General features: G+C 37.2%; 1 protein-coding gene across 1 annotated transcript in view; it reads left to right on the top strand.

The window, feature by feature from the left end:
• LOC115220802 (transient receptor potential cation channel subfamily M member-like 2) overlaps positions 1-12897 on the top strand; it is a 114982-nt gene that overhangs the window by 20182 nt on the left and 81903 nt on the right. The window contains exons 10-15 of the mRNA XM_029790953.2: positions 447-542; positions 1164-1224; positions 3335-3384; positions 5070-5181; positions 8918-9098; positions 12435-12598. Of these exons, the coding sequence (XP_029646813.1) occupies positions 447-542; positions 1164-1224; positions 3335-3384; positions 5070-5181; positions 8918-9098; positions 12435-12598 (664 nt within the window). The remainder of the gene's footprint in view (positions 1-446; positions 543-1163; positions 1225-3334; positions 3385-5069; positions 5182-8917; positions 9099-12434; positions 12599-12897) is intronic.

Raw genomic sequence — 12897 nt, 5'->3', positions numbered from 1 at the left:
TCACTGGAACCAAACTGTGTGTTATGATTCATACTGCCAACAAGTGCAGAGGAGCACCAACTGTGATACTCTGACTGAATTCCCTTTAACTATATTTGCTGTGGTATCACCAGAATTTAGAGGTATACTCAAATAGTGGTAAGGATGCCAAATGTTCAGATTGTCAAATAACACACCATGTAATTTATCACTGTTTTTACTGAGTGAGCCATGTAGTATTCAATAAGATGGCTGCATGATTTAGCACAATATTTTTCTCCCTTTCTGTCACACTTGGATTGTTCAACAAGCTTCTCTCTGTCTTTGCCATCTTAAATTTTTATCTTCCTTTCCCCCCATTTACCTCTATTTACTCAATTCTTTTCCAAGCAATAATATCATATTTCTTCCTTTCCTCAGTCTTGAACATTGATAAAGACTAAAATATTCAACTCTACATTTATCAGGACAAGTTCACCAACATCACCAACATCACCACAGCCATCGTCGCCACTGCCACAGCCGCAATTACCTCAGCCATCTCCACTGTCACCATCACCCAAGTAATGTACCCTTCGTTGCACCAATATTAATTGTTATAGATTTTTTTATTTTGCATCTGATAGGAAGAGGATAGTCTTTGGCAAAAGTGTTGATGCTTAATATGCCTCTTTCTTGCATCTGAAAGGGAAAATGCTATTGTTTGATGTTAGCAAAGGAGTTTCTGACACATGGCCAGATGTTTCCACCTACCCACCCTTCTACTATGCACAACACTATCACATTGAAAGTTTCACCATGGCTTCAGATTTCCCATCCATCCATCCATCCATCTCATACAGGTTGTTTCATTTGAGTTATTGCCCTCTAAGTTGGGTCGTATTCATCAGCAGAGTTTATGGTGTCCTCATTTCCATATGCAAATAATTTAATTTCATAGCTTACTATTCTTGTAGATGGGTGGCTATGGTCAGAAAGAAGGACAAGAAGAAGGAGAAGGGAGAGTGATGAAGAATCTCAGTGTGAGCAACATGTAGGTATGAGATACCAAATAGATCATAGAATAGGAGAGAGAGAGAGGGAGAGTAGAGAAAGAGGAAGGGGAGAGAAAGAGAGGCATATTAACTTTAATTATCTTGAACTTTCTAATTGATTAATTTTTACAATGATGCACTCCATTTCAGATTTTCAAGAGGTAGACTTGTTATGTTAGCTTCAACTGCTGGAAAACAACAAAGGAGAGAGGTAGCATTTTAAAGATTTTATTTCATTTTATTTTATTCATTTTTTTTAATTGCATGAATTGCGACCAGTGAGTAATTTGAAATTTCATCAGTGGCTTCGCATGACAGCAGCTCTGTTTATTTCACAACCAACAGTGCTTCAAGCACTCCTCACAAACATAGTTCATGAGCTGGTTGTGATCTGTAAACAGTTTTGAGTAGGATCTGGGAAAAGAAGAATGAACATGCAATGTGCATGTGCTCACTGAATTCATAAAAAGTGAAGAATAAAAATGCAATGTGCATGTCAAAATAAAATGGAAAAGAAGAATAAAAACAATGTCAAAAAAATTATACGATGGCCTGGGTGCCAGGTTTGACACCACTATCATGCAGCTTTACTGCTATTTTCATGCTTTTGTTCATTTGTTTAGCATCTTTGCTGGCATGCTTAGGTATGAGGAGATGCATGTGAAACAAGATCTTATGGTGAGATTCCCTCCTGTCACCAATCCTTACCTATTTTTCAAGTAAGAGTTTTTTTTTTGTTTTATCTGTTGGAATAAGAAAGTAAGGAAATAGATGATTAGCTGACAAGATATTTCAGATGACATCAGTTGCAGCCTAGCCCCAAACAACAATGTCATCACTTGTCACTGTTCTGCAAATGGTGATGTCACTGTTTCTAAATGTAGCCCAGTATAGATCGTAACTATTCATTAACACACGACACACATAGACTACACACACACACACATGAGTGAGTGGACAAATGAAAGGAAAAGGCCATCAGCTGTTTAAGGGCATCCAACTGTAGAAATCAAATAAGACTGGGACGTGGTGCAGCTCTCCAGCTTACTGGTTCCAGTTAAATCGCCTAAACCCAAGCCTCCATGAAAAGCAGATACTAAATGATGATGATGATGATTATGACGAAAGACGATGATAATATAAATGTTTTAAGAGAAAAATTGGATATAAGCGGCATCAGATATAGTGTACAAGAGAAGACTGCACTGGTAAGGTCATGTGATGCATGTGGATGAGGACAGTTGCCTAAAGAAAGGCCAATCTCTAATTGTGGAGGGGCAGACTGCAGAAGACGTGGGATGAAGTGATGAGAAATGACCTTCAGTTGTTGAGCCTCATTGTGGAGGAGCTGTGACATTTGGCGATTTGCTGTGCTTGGGAAGACATGTGAAACTTAGTAAAATCATAGCCATGCATAAAATAATTTGCCTACAGCCATGTTGCCCCACTACACACAATCTGTCCCCTGTCAAAACTGCCTCACAACCATACACATTACAAGGTGTACTAGCAATACAGAAATAGCCATGTCTTTGATTTGTTTAAAGGGACCTCATAACTGCACATGTCTACTAGAGCAAAATGCATGAGTGATAGAGGAATAGGTGACAGTGGTAATTGATAAAAAGCATGTATAATAGTGGGGATGTGTGATAGAGGTACTGAAAATTCAGGGACATATTCATATAGGCAAGGCAATGTAGCCAAAAAGATAGGACAATGATTGATGATAATGTAAACCCAGGTGATAGTGATGATAGAGACCCAGGATGTGTGGGAGAAAAGTGGCCAGTGTATGATGGCCTTCAGAGACAGTGATATATTGAGGGATAAGACACAATACAGGAGAAGAGAATGAAGGAAGAGTTTTACTGGCTAGACTTGGTCCAAAAAGCAAGAGAGTGATGACAGACTGACTGAAATGAGGTGATGACAGGCAGTACAAGAGTTGGGAGAGTCGAGATAGAGTATAGTGTACTGGGCACAGTTAGTCCAATTTAATCTTTTATACAGAGATTATGAAATGAGTAAGAAGGTGAAGACTTGAGTGGAGTAAGTGATGAGGGTGATGATAAAGGAAATCTACTACAAACTACAGTAAAAACTGTTTATTATCACAACATGTAAGTAAATACACATAGCATGTACCAAAATTGAAACAAAAAATTTTTTAAATATGTATTCCTTTGACAATATTTTATGCCAAAATGCTATGGAAAGAAAAACCAGAAGGAAATCATTGTTGAGATTTCAACAAAGATTGCTTTTCGAGAGCTGGGTGAAAAACTGTTCTTGTTAACTTTGTTTCTGTTATTTTCCAGTCAGAAGTAGAAACAAGTTCTGAAGAGAGTTTTGGTTCAGATGATGAAATGTAAGTATATAGTCATTGGAAATAAGGCCTTTCTGAACTCAATTAGGATGCTAATAATCTATGAAATCAAATTCTTTATGATATCTGATCTGTAAGGGAATTAAAATATTCATTTCTTCAAAAAGAATTGGGACAATTTTTACAATGAAAGAGATATGGCCAACCATTATTATTGTGTTCTTTTACATCAAAAGGGGTATGTCTATTCAATTGTGTTACTGTTATTTTATAAAAATAGATTCTAGTGATTTAAAAGAACAAATTCAATAAAGGACATGTGAAAGTCAAAAATTGAATTAAGAAATATAATCTATAGGCTTTTAATACATCAGGTAATAATTTCTTTAAACATACCACTTTCAAGTCAAACAGGAAATTAACATAGACTAGCATTTATGATATTATAGGTGAAATAAATTAAATTTTGTGATTATCTGCCTGTGGTCTCCCTCATAAAAAACAAAACATTATGAGAATTAAGTCACACCAGAGAGCATTCACTAAAAAAATGAAGGGCATGACTGATCTTGATTATTAGGACTGCCTTAAAACATTGAAACTTTATTCTCTCCCATGCTGCTGTGAGCTCTGCATCATTTTATACAATGTAGAGAATATAGCACCAGCAAAATTCATCCAAAGCTGGGGTCTATATGCCATATGTCCCCTACACAATTCAGGCTCACAACACATTAATTCACAGCAATACAATTTCTTTTCTTTAACAGGCCCTGCTCTGTTTAACATTTTCCCAAAACAAATCAAAGAAGGAAAAAATTCAATCACCTTCAAATGTAACCTGGACAAATTTCTTCAAGTGATGCCAGATAAGCCATCGATACCTGGATACATCTCATTCAACATCTTTCTGCTTGAAAGGGGTCATAACACCATTAAACTTGATTCAAAAAGTTCTTAATACTTAACAGATGATTCTATCAGGTGGTGCTATTAAGTTAGACAGGAGAGGAAATGATGAGTTCAACAAGTACAAACATCTAAGTTTCTCTTTTTCTTCTTCGGGTATTAGCGTGTATGAGTTTGTATATATTTTGCATATCATTCTATTTTTTTATTGCTTTGTGCCCAAAGACTTTTTAGGACAGAAAGTATGAGCAGGAAGTGAGTCCCAGAGGAGGAATGATACCTCAAGAGAATAGACATAGTGTTAGTGTGGGTTCAAATCTAATGGACACAAGAGATGTGTATACCAGTAATACCCAGGTAAGATGGCAAGAGGCCAACCAGCTCTCAGGAGCAGAGGCTATTGTAGTACTGGTAGAAAAGGCAGAGGACACATCACATTCATGGGTCAGAATTTGGTGTGTATTGGTGACTTCGTGCTAATCAATTGAGAAACTTTTTTTCTTTCTGGATGTGGTCATATGATATTTGTATACGTAGCAGCAGCACCATTCCAGACATGGAATCATTATTTCTCTGTGTACCCTATTTTTTTTATTTACTTCTGATGGCAAAATATTTCTTGTTTTTCATTTTCAATTTCTAAAATTAATCATTATTTTATCCAACTAAATTAAAAGATATCTATCTTTTTCTGTTTATGAGTTTATGTCTCTATATCTGTGAATATTTGTATTTTGCAGTGTGGTTTCCTTTATCTCTTGATTTTGCTATTTTCCCTTTTCTACCAGAGTTTTACTTCAGCTGTTTATTTGGTTTAGGTATGCCTTTGATAGATGCATTAGTGATGAGGAAGAGGTATCAAGTCCATCTGAGAGTACTGATGCATTTGGTGAGGTAAAGTTTGTAGGATATGGCCGGAAAATTGCAAAGGTAATTGTTTTTAATGTTCTTTTAATTTTTAGTGATAATATCTGTTTGTAGAAATTGTATCCAATAATTAGTTCATGATTTTGTCACTGGATTTGTGTAGCAACAACATTTTACATGCTTTTGTGAATATTTTTACATACCTTTTCCTTTTTATGTACAAATGGCAATTATTTTACACATTGATGTGTATGGATGGATAGCAGTACATTTGCACTTACTTATTTTGAAGAGAGAGAGTAGAAGTGCAAACATTAAAGGTTATTAAATGTGGAGAATGTATGGGAGGAAGAAGATCCTCTCAACATAGACCCAACAGAGGGACTAGTCATTTTAGTTTACAACAGTATGATAAAGCACTTAAGGAGAAACCAAGAAGCTTATAACTGCCACCATCAAAGCTGGCACAATGAAAGGCAAATCTGGCATTGAAATGCTAAAGCAGAGGCATGTACATATGTACAGTATACAAGAGGTACGATGGAGGGAAGCTTCAGCTACACTGATTGTGAGTAAGGAACATATATACAAATTTTGGATGGGCAGTGGCGATAGAGTAGGTGGTGTAGGTATTTTTCTGGCAGAGATTGAAGTAGTCAGGGTGTGTGATAGGATTATTAAGCCAAGAATAGTCTTGTTTACTATAACAGGACGTTTATCCCTGCATATGCTTCACATGCTAGCTTAGCAAATCAGAAGAACCATTTCTATGAATCTCTTCTGCAGACTACCTCTATGATGAAAGACAATGACATTATCATCATGGTTGGTGACTTCAATGGTTATGTTGGGAAATGCTCTGATGGATTTCATGATGTACATGATGGTTATGGCATTGGTTCTAGAAATGAAGAGGGAGAAAAACTGGAATTTTGTGATACAAATGACTTGCAGTGCTTACTTCAAGGCAGTGCTAACTGTGGGAAACCTGCAGTTGCCTGCCACTTAACAATCTGGTGGGTACACAAAGACTGGTGGACCACGTTCTCACCAGAAATGGGGACAGGTGGATGCTTGTGAATGCAGAGTCCTTCCCAAGTGAAGAATGTATAACTCAACATAGGTTAGTGGTTGGTAAATTGAAACTCAGTGCTAGAAGGACTTAGACACACAAACTGATATGGAAAAGGAGGTAATGGAAGCTCAAAGATCCTACAAATGGCCAGCGATTTAGAGATATTTTAACTGAAGCGTTTGATGAAAAGGAGGAGTAAGAGATAAAGAAATATAACAGAGGACATCTGGAAGTTCTTTGGGGATAATCTACTGAGGGTAACAGACTAAATCTGTGGTTGGAACAAAGTTTCTGCAAGCCCAAGGGTAACATGGTGGGGGAACAGCGAGGTTGACAAGATCATAAAAGTGAAGAGACAGGTACGAGATGGAAGGAAAACTGGGGGTAACAAAGAACCATATCAGGTAGCTAAAAGGGAAGCTAGATGACATGTTTATCCAGCTACAGTATGAAGATCAGAGATTTGAGGTATTATGGATTCTACATTGTATCTAAGAAAATCAAGATGTTGTGAGAGGGAAGTGCATATAGTTGGATAATGATATGCATACACTTGGTAATTTTGAAAAGAAAGACGTGTGGAAGAGCTACTATGAAAGACTATTAAATGTGGAGAACAGAAAAAATATAGAGAGCTTTTACCTCTGTTGGAAACCAAAGTTCTCTCTTTGACTGAGAGGAAGATTATATGATATTTGTGTATGAACTGCAACGCTACATGGTAATGAGATGTGAGCCCTAAATGCAGAAGACCTGCAAAAACTAGAGGACAAATGAAGTTAGTAACCTCCAATGGCTATACAAGAGAGTGCTAGTGTATTGAGAGAAAAGTTAGGTATAAAAGGAATTAAATGTGATGTGTTAGAGAAAGTACTGTGTTGGTTTGTTAGTGTGATGCATGTGGACAAGGAAGATAGCATAAAGAAATGCTGATCACTTAAAGTGGAAGGAACTTGTGGTAGAGAGAGACCTAGGAAGACCTGGGCCAATGCTTTGAGATGCTGATCTTTAAGGTGAAGATTACAAAGGACTGAAATATCTGGAGTTTTGATATGCTTGAGAAACCCCACCCTCCACACCAGAGTTGAATTTCTAAAACCACCTTTATAAATGCTTAAATGCTTGTATATGCAAAGTTCTGTCCCACCTCCATTTTCACTACGCCATCATGCTTCCCCCACATCTCATCCTCTACACTCATCCCTTCTTTATCCCTGATATTTGGCTACCATAATCATCTGCAGGCAGAGTAGGCACATTCTCCTACCCCTCTTTATTACCTTCCTCTTTCCTCCCCTTCCCAGAACCACTCCAGTTCCTCATTATTATTCTCCAGCCATGCTCTCTCACTTCTGCCACACTCCCTCCTTAGAACCACTTCCATTTCTTATTAATTGTAGTGAGAATATATATTCAGTATTATGTGTTGATATTAGCTACCACTACACTCCCTTCTCTGTGCTCTACTCTATTTATCCTCACACTTTTTTCATCCCTTTATCACTTCTAAGGCCCTTACATAGCTAACATAAAGCCCCTCTCCCTGACCCATTCCTATATCTCTCATCTTGAAATTCTACAGCCATCTCTATCCCATTTAACCGTCTTCCCTCATACTTTTATGAAACTTTCACTCCTGTTCCCCTTCCCCCATCATCTCATCTGTTTTGCCCTCCTCACTGCCTTGAATGTTTGTCCTGACATAGTTGCCATCATCTCTCTCACTCTCTCCACCTCTATCTTTCTCTCTTCTTATCCAATTGGAGCATCCTTGTATATTTTCCATAGCCAAATACCTACCTCTATCCCTCTATTGTTATTTTTAGCCTCTCATCAAAGCCACCTCCCTCAATACTATTTCCCCCAGTCTTGTCTTGCAAGGGGCCATGAAAAAAGCACCCAGTACACTCTGTAAAGTGGTTGGCATTAGGAAGGGCATCCAGCCAAAGAAACAATGTCAAAACAGACTATGGAGTTTGGTATAATCCTCCAGCTTGCCAGCCCTAGGCAAACTATTCAACCCATGCCAGCATGGGAAATGGATGTTAAATGATGATGGGGATAATGATGATGATGATGATGATGATGTGACAGAATAAGTGTTGCAAAATCAGTCAGAGATAACTTGGTTTTGAGTGATAAATGTTCAGCCCTTTTGTTACCATATTTATTTTGATATGGTCTGTGTTTCTTTCAATTAGTTGTAAATATAACAAAGAATTTAGTAAAATAGCTTAGTTATCATTAAGCTAGTATTAGGAACATAAATTGTGACTAAGGTTTGGTAGAAGACAGTAATTAAAAACTTATGAAAGCAAGACATTTGTACTACAGAGCCAGAGGTGGTTTCAGCCAGGTTGGTATTGAAAGGGTTAAAGAAATGATTAATTTTAAGTGTTATATCTATGACCAAAATCTAAGTATGAAGGAAATATCCAAATCTTTTGCAATACAGAACATATATACAACATAAAATAGTAAACATATAATGAATAATTATTACAATAACATCAATGGCTAATAATTGTTGAAATTGTTGCTTGTATTTTTCTGATATCATCTGTGACAGGACAAACCTGTAACTTCTCAAGCATTTAATGTCAAATATCACAATTTTCAATATTATGGATTGAAATTTATTCACCAAATTGCCAGTATTTGAATGCTTTTTTCATTGTATGAAACATTAGATTACATAAGTCAAATGTTTTCTCTCACATACAGTTTGTCCGTGCGGATCACGAAACTTCTATGGAAACAATGATTTATTTGATAGAAAAAATGTGGAGTTTATCATTGCCAAAGTTACTTATTTCTGTGACTGGAGGAAGAAAAGACTTCTTATTGAGTTCACATCTTAAAGAAGCTTTTGGGTATGGTTTGGTAAAAGCTGCAAGAAGTACAGGTATAGTTTTATTGTAAAAGTTATCTGTAATTATAATAATCCTTTCTACTATATGCAAGGCCTGAAATTCGGGGGAGGGGGCTAGTTGATTTCATAGACCCCAATGCATAACTGGTACTTATTTAATCGACCCCGAAGGATGCAAGGCTAAGTTGACCCCGGTGGAATTTGAACTCAGAACATAGCGGCAGATGAAATACCACTAAACATTTCACCTGGCATGCTAACAATTCTACCAACTTACTGCCTTAGTCTGTAATAATAATAATAATAATAATATAATAATAATAATAATAATAATAATACCACCACCACCACCACCACCACCACCACCACCAACAACAACAACAACAACAATAGTAGTAGTAGTAGTAGTAGTAGTAGTAGTTCTTTCTACTAAAGGCACTTAATTTATCAAATCCCCAAAAGGGTGAAAAGTAAAGTCAACCTCGGCAGAATATGAAGTCAGAATGCAGCAATGGGCAAAATACCAATAAGCATTTCATCCAATGTGCTAATGATTCAGTTAGGAGCATAAATGATGAAGACATCACAATTTTTGTGGGCATTTTTGCATAAAGGATGGAAGGTAAGAAATGAGAAAGATGGCAAAATGCGATAAAAGTATACATAGTGTACAAAGTATGTGATAACATGAATGCTGCAGTCCTCCTGATAGAGAAGAAACTCCAGTGAGAGCCATTCAAGTGGCCCCTGCAGATTCATAGTTATCCTGACCACCAAAGGCACGAGCTGTCTCTCCTACTCTATAATCTACAGATGCATACTTAGACTAGGGCCATTCACTCTAACCATTTTTGCTACAGTCACCCATCTTTTCACAAATTCACTTGGAGGTAGCATTTTCCTCTCCACCCTCACTTTCCTTTGAAAGTGAAACTTAAAATGTCGATGAAACCTTAACTGAAGAAGAAAGTGTCTCTCTACAAAACTTTCAGCTTTGTCAACCATACAACCGGTTTTGCTATAGCCACTAGAAAGTGTAACAACACCTATAATGCCATATTAAAGGTGGGTGGTAAGTGATCCTCATGATGGATTAAGCTGATAGTCAAATTCGTCCCACATATGATAAAAGTTGTTCTGCATATCTCCACAAGTTGGTAATATTTTGACAGAGGCTGATTGCATGCAGAAAGTTCTTGTCACTCTACTTGTATCTCAGGCAGTCCTGCTTAACAGTGCTTCTATGCCTTTAGAGTTTATCTTGACCTGGGAATTCTGGAAGTTATCCCTAATAGTACTGGGCTTGAAAGTCCTCTGAAACTGACCAGCTAGTCCATCGCCTAGATTGTACCTGATGCTTAGATTTTACCCAAGAATATCATCACTCATACCCACCAGTAAATTTCTGTATATTGCTACCATAGAACTCACACCAACTGTATTGCCCAACAGGTAGAGGAGAGTGAGTGCCTGACAACACTCCAGATACCAGATGTCTAATCTTGGTCTTTTCTTGACCCAGGATTTTAGCTCCATCTGAGAGATGAGTTGCAGAAAAGTATGTCTTACAAACAAAGATCACACTGGTTCATCATCCAGGAAAATGTGTTAGTAGTGCAGCCACAGTGCATGTCAGTGCATTAGTATCCATGGCATGTCAAGCCTGCCATCCAGAGGGCACTGGTAACAGATCAACCACCTGAGTAGTGGAACATGCCCTTTCCATAGGAAGTGGAAAAGTAAATGCTCCAGTTTAGCCAAACATGGACTGAGGGAAAATGTTCAATGGTCAGGAGGTAAGTTATTAAGGAGGCAATGTGAGCGTTTTCCACTTCTGCTCAATCCTTCAGCTATAATTTTCTCTTGGACCATTTTTGAGTGAGACTAGCTACCCTGCTTGTAAACTCATCCCAGTTTTTGTCCATCTGGAAGGCCACATAAGAGACACTGAGCAATTTTACCTGTCTGTCTGTCCATTGACCTACTATACTGTTTGTTGGCATAGTGTTCCCTCTTCAGTTTCTGAGACACAACTCTAACAACTTGTTCAGATTTATCCTAGCTGCTGCCATCAGTTCATTTTCCTTTAAGATGGAATCATTTATCTGAACTTCCACAGAATGTGACACTATGAGCATGATGTCATCCACATATGCCAACACAGCTCTCTTGCATCTCAGTTTGAAAGGGACGCCCCTCAATAGTTATAGCTTCTGAAGTAAAAATTCAGATCTATACCTAAGCCTTTCTATGATGTATGTGGCAGATGATGTTATGGATAGATCCCTCAAGAATTTCACAGGTTTGAGTATTCCTGATACACTATTTGTATGTTGCACCAATCTCTCTGTGAATATCTAAATTTATTGACTACATCCTCCTTGTCTGAGTCCTTCCTCCTTAGAGCCACCACTCCTCACTAACACAGCTGGGTGTACTCTCAGTATTCTCAGATCCCTGAAATATATCTTATTTCTATACCTGGCCAGGTTTTACCTACAATAGTAATAGCAACTGAATCTTTTTTTTTTTTTTTTTTGTAATTTCATTGAATTTATCTCTTCTTTGTAATAATAATTCATTTTGACTTGTTAGAAAGGCTTTATAATTTAGATATTGTTTGTTGTTGAAACTGAAGTAAAGCTTAATTGAACAGACCTATGTTCAAAATCATTCCAGCAATGACCATCTCATCATAGAAAGTGTTTGTTAGACTACCTTATCCAATATGTTCTCCCCTTTCCAAGGACAGTAGGGGGAAGAAGGAGGAGATATAATTGCTATTTTCTAAAGGTCAAATGGCCATGTAAAAGTTACCTGAGGTATTGGGAAATGGAAAGAGTGACATTCATGTATTATTCCAGAACATTACAATAAGTGAAACCAAGTCACACTTTGATCAAAGACTTTAATCTTTCTCTCTAACACACAACACATTTCCAGTTAGCAATATGGAATCAATAGCAATATGCTGGGAGCAGACGACTGTGACTGAAAAGATGCTGTGTTAAGTGTTTTGTTTCTATTGGTTACAAGTTCAAATTCTACCAGGGTTGTACTTTTATTTTATTTATCCTGTCAAGAATTGATTAAAAAATCAATAGTGAAGTCCTGGATTGATTCAACATATCATACTCTTGCTTCCATAATGAGAAATGTATCAATGATTAAATTACCTCCAGTTAATGACCGGTGCATATTTCATTAACCTTACATGAACAAAGGAAACATATTCAACTCTTATGAAGCTTGAAGTTAGAATTTGAAGAAATATAACTAAATATCAGAAGGTATTTGTCCCAAACTCTCCCATCATTTTAGAATATGAAATCAATATTTGAATATGATTATTGATCTTTTGTTTTGCAGGGGCCTGGATCTTAAGTGCAGGTTTACATACTGGAGTTGTGAAATATACTGGAAAAGCTATATATGATAATGAAAGCACATTGACTGGCAGTAATAAACTGGTGACGATTAGTGTTGCACCATGGAACAGTGTACGAAACAAGGACACATTAAAGAAAAAGGATGTAAAATTCTGTTTCAAGATATTTTCTTTCTTTTTCCCTTCAATGTCTTATCCTATCCTTTCTCATCATCACCTTCTTTATCCTTTAATATCTGTTCTCCATGCGAACATGGGTTAGACGGTTTGACCAGATTTGGGAAGTAAGACAACTGCATCAGGTTCCAGTCTTGGCTTCTACAGCTGGATGCCCTTCTTAATGCCAACCATTTTTGTGTGTGCTGAGTGCATTTAATGTGGCTCCAGCATGGGCATTTTTACATGGTGCTAGATTGAGTACTTTTTATGTGACACCAACACAGA

This window comes from Octopus sinensis, linkage group LG17, assembly GCF_006345805.1.
Source record: "Octopus sinensis linkage group LG17, ASM634580v1, whole genome shotgun sequence".
In the NCBI taxonomy this organism is placed as follows: domain Eukaryota; kingdom Metazoa; phylum Mollusca; class Cephalopoda; order Octopoda; family Octopodidae; genus Octopus; species Octopus sinensis.
Note: the sequence above shows the minus strand (reverse complement) of the source record. Positions and strands in the feature narration are given on the sequence as shown.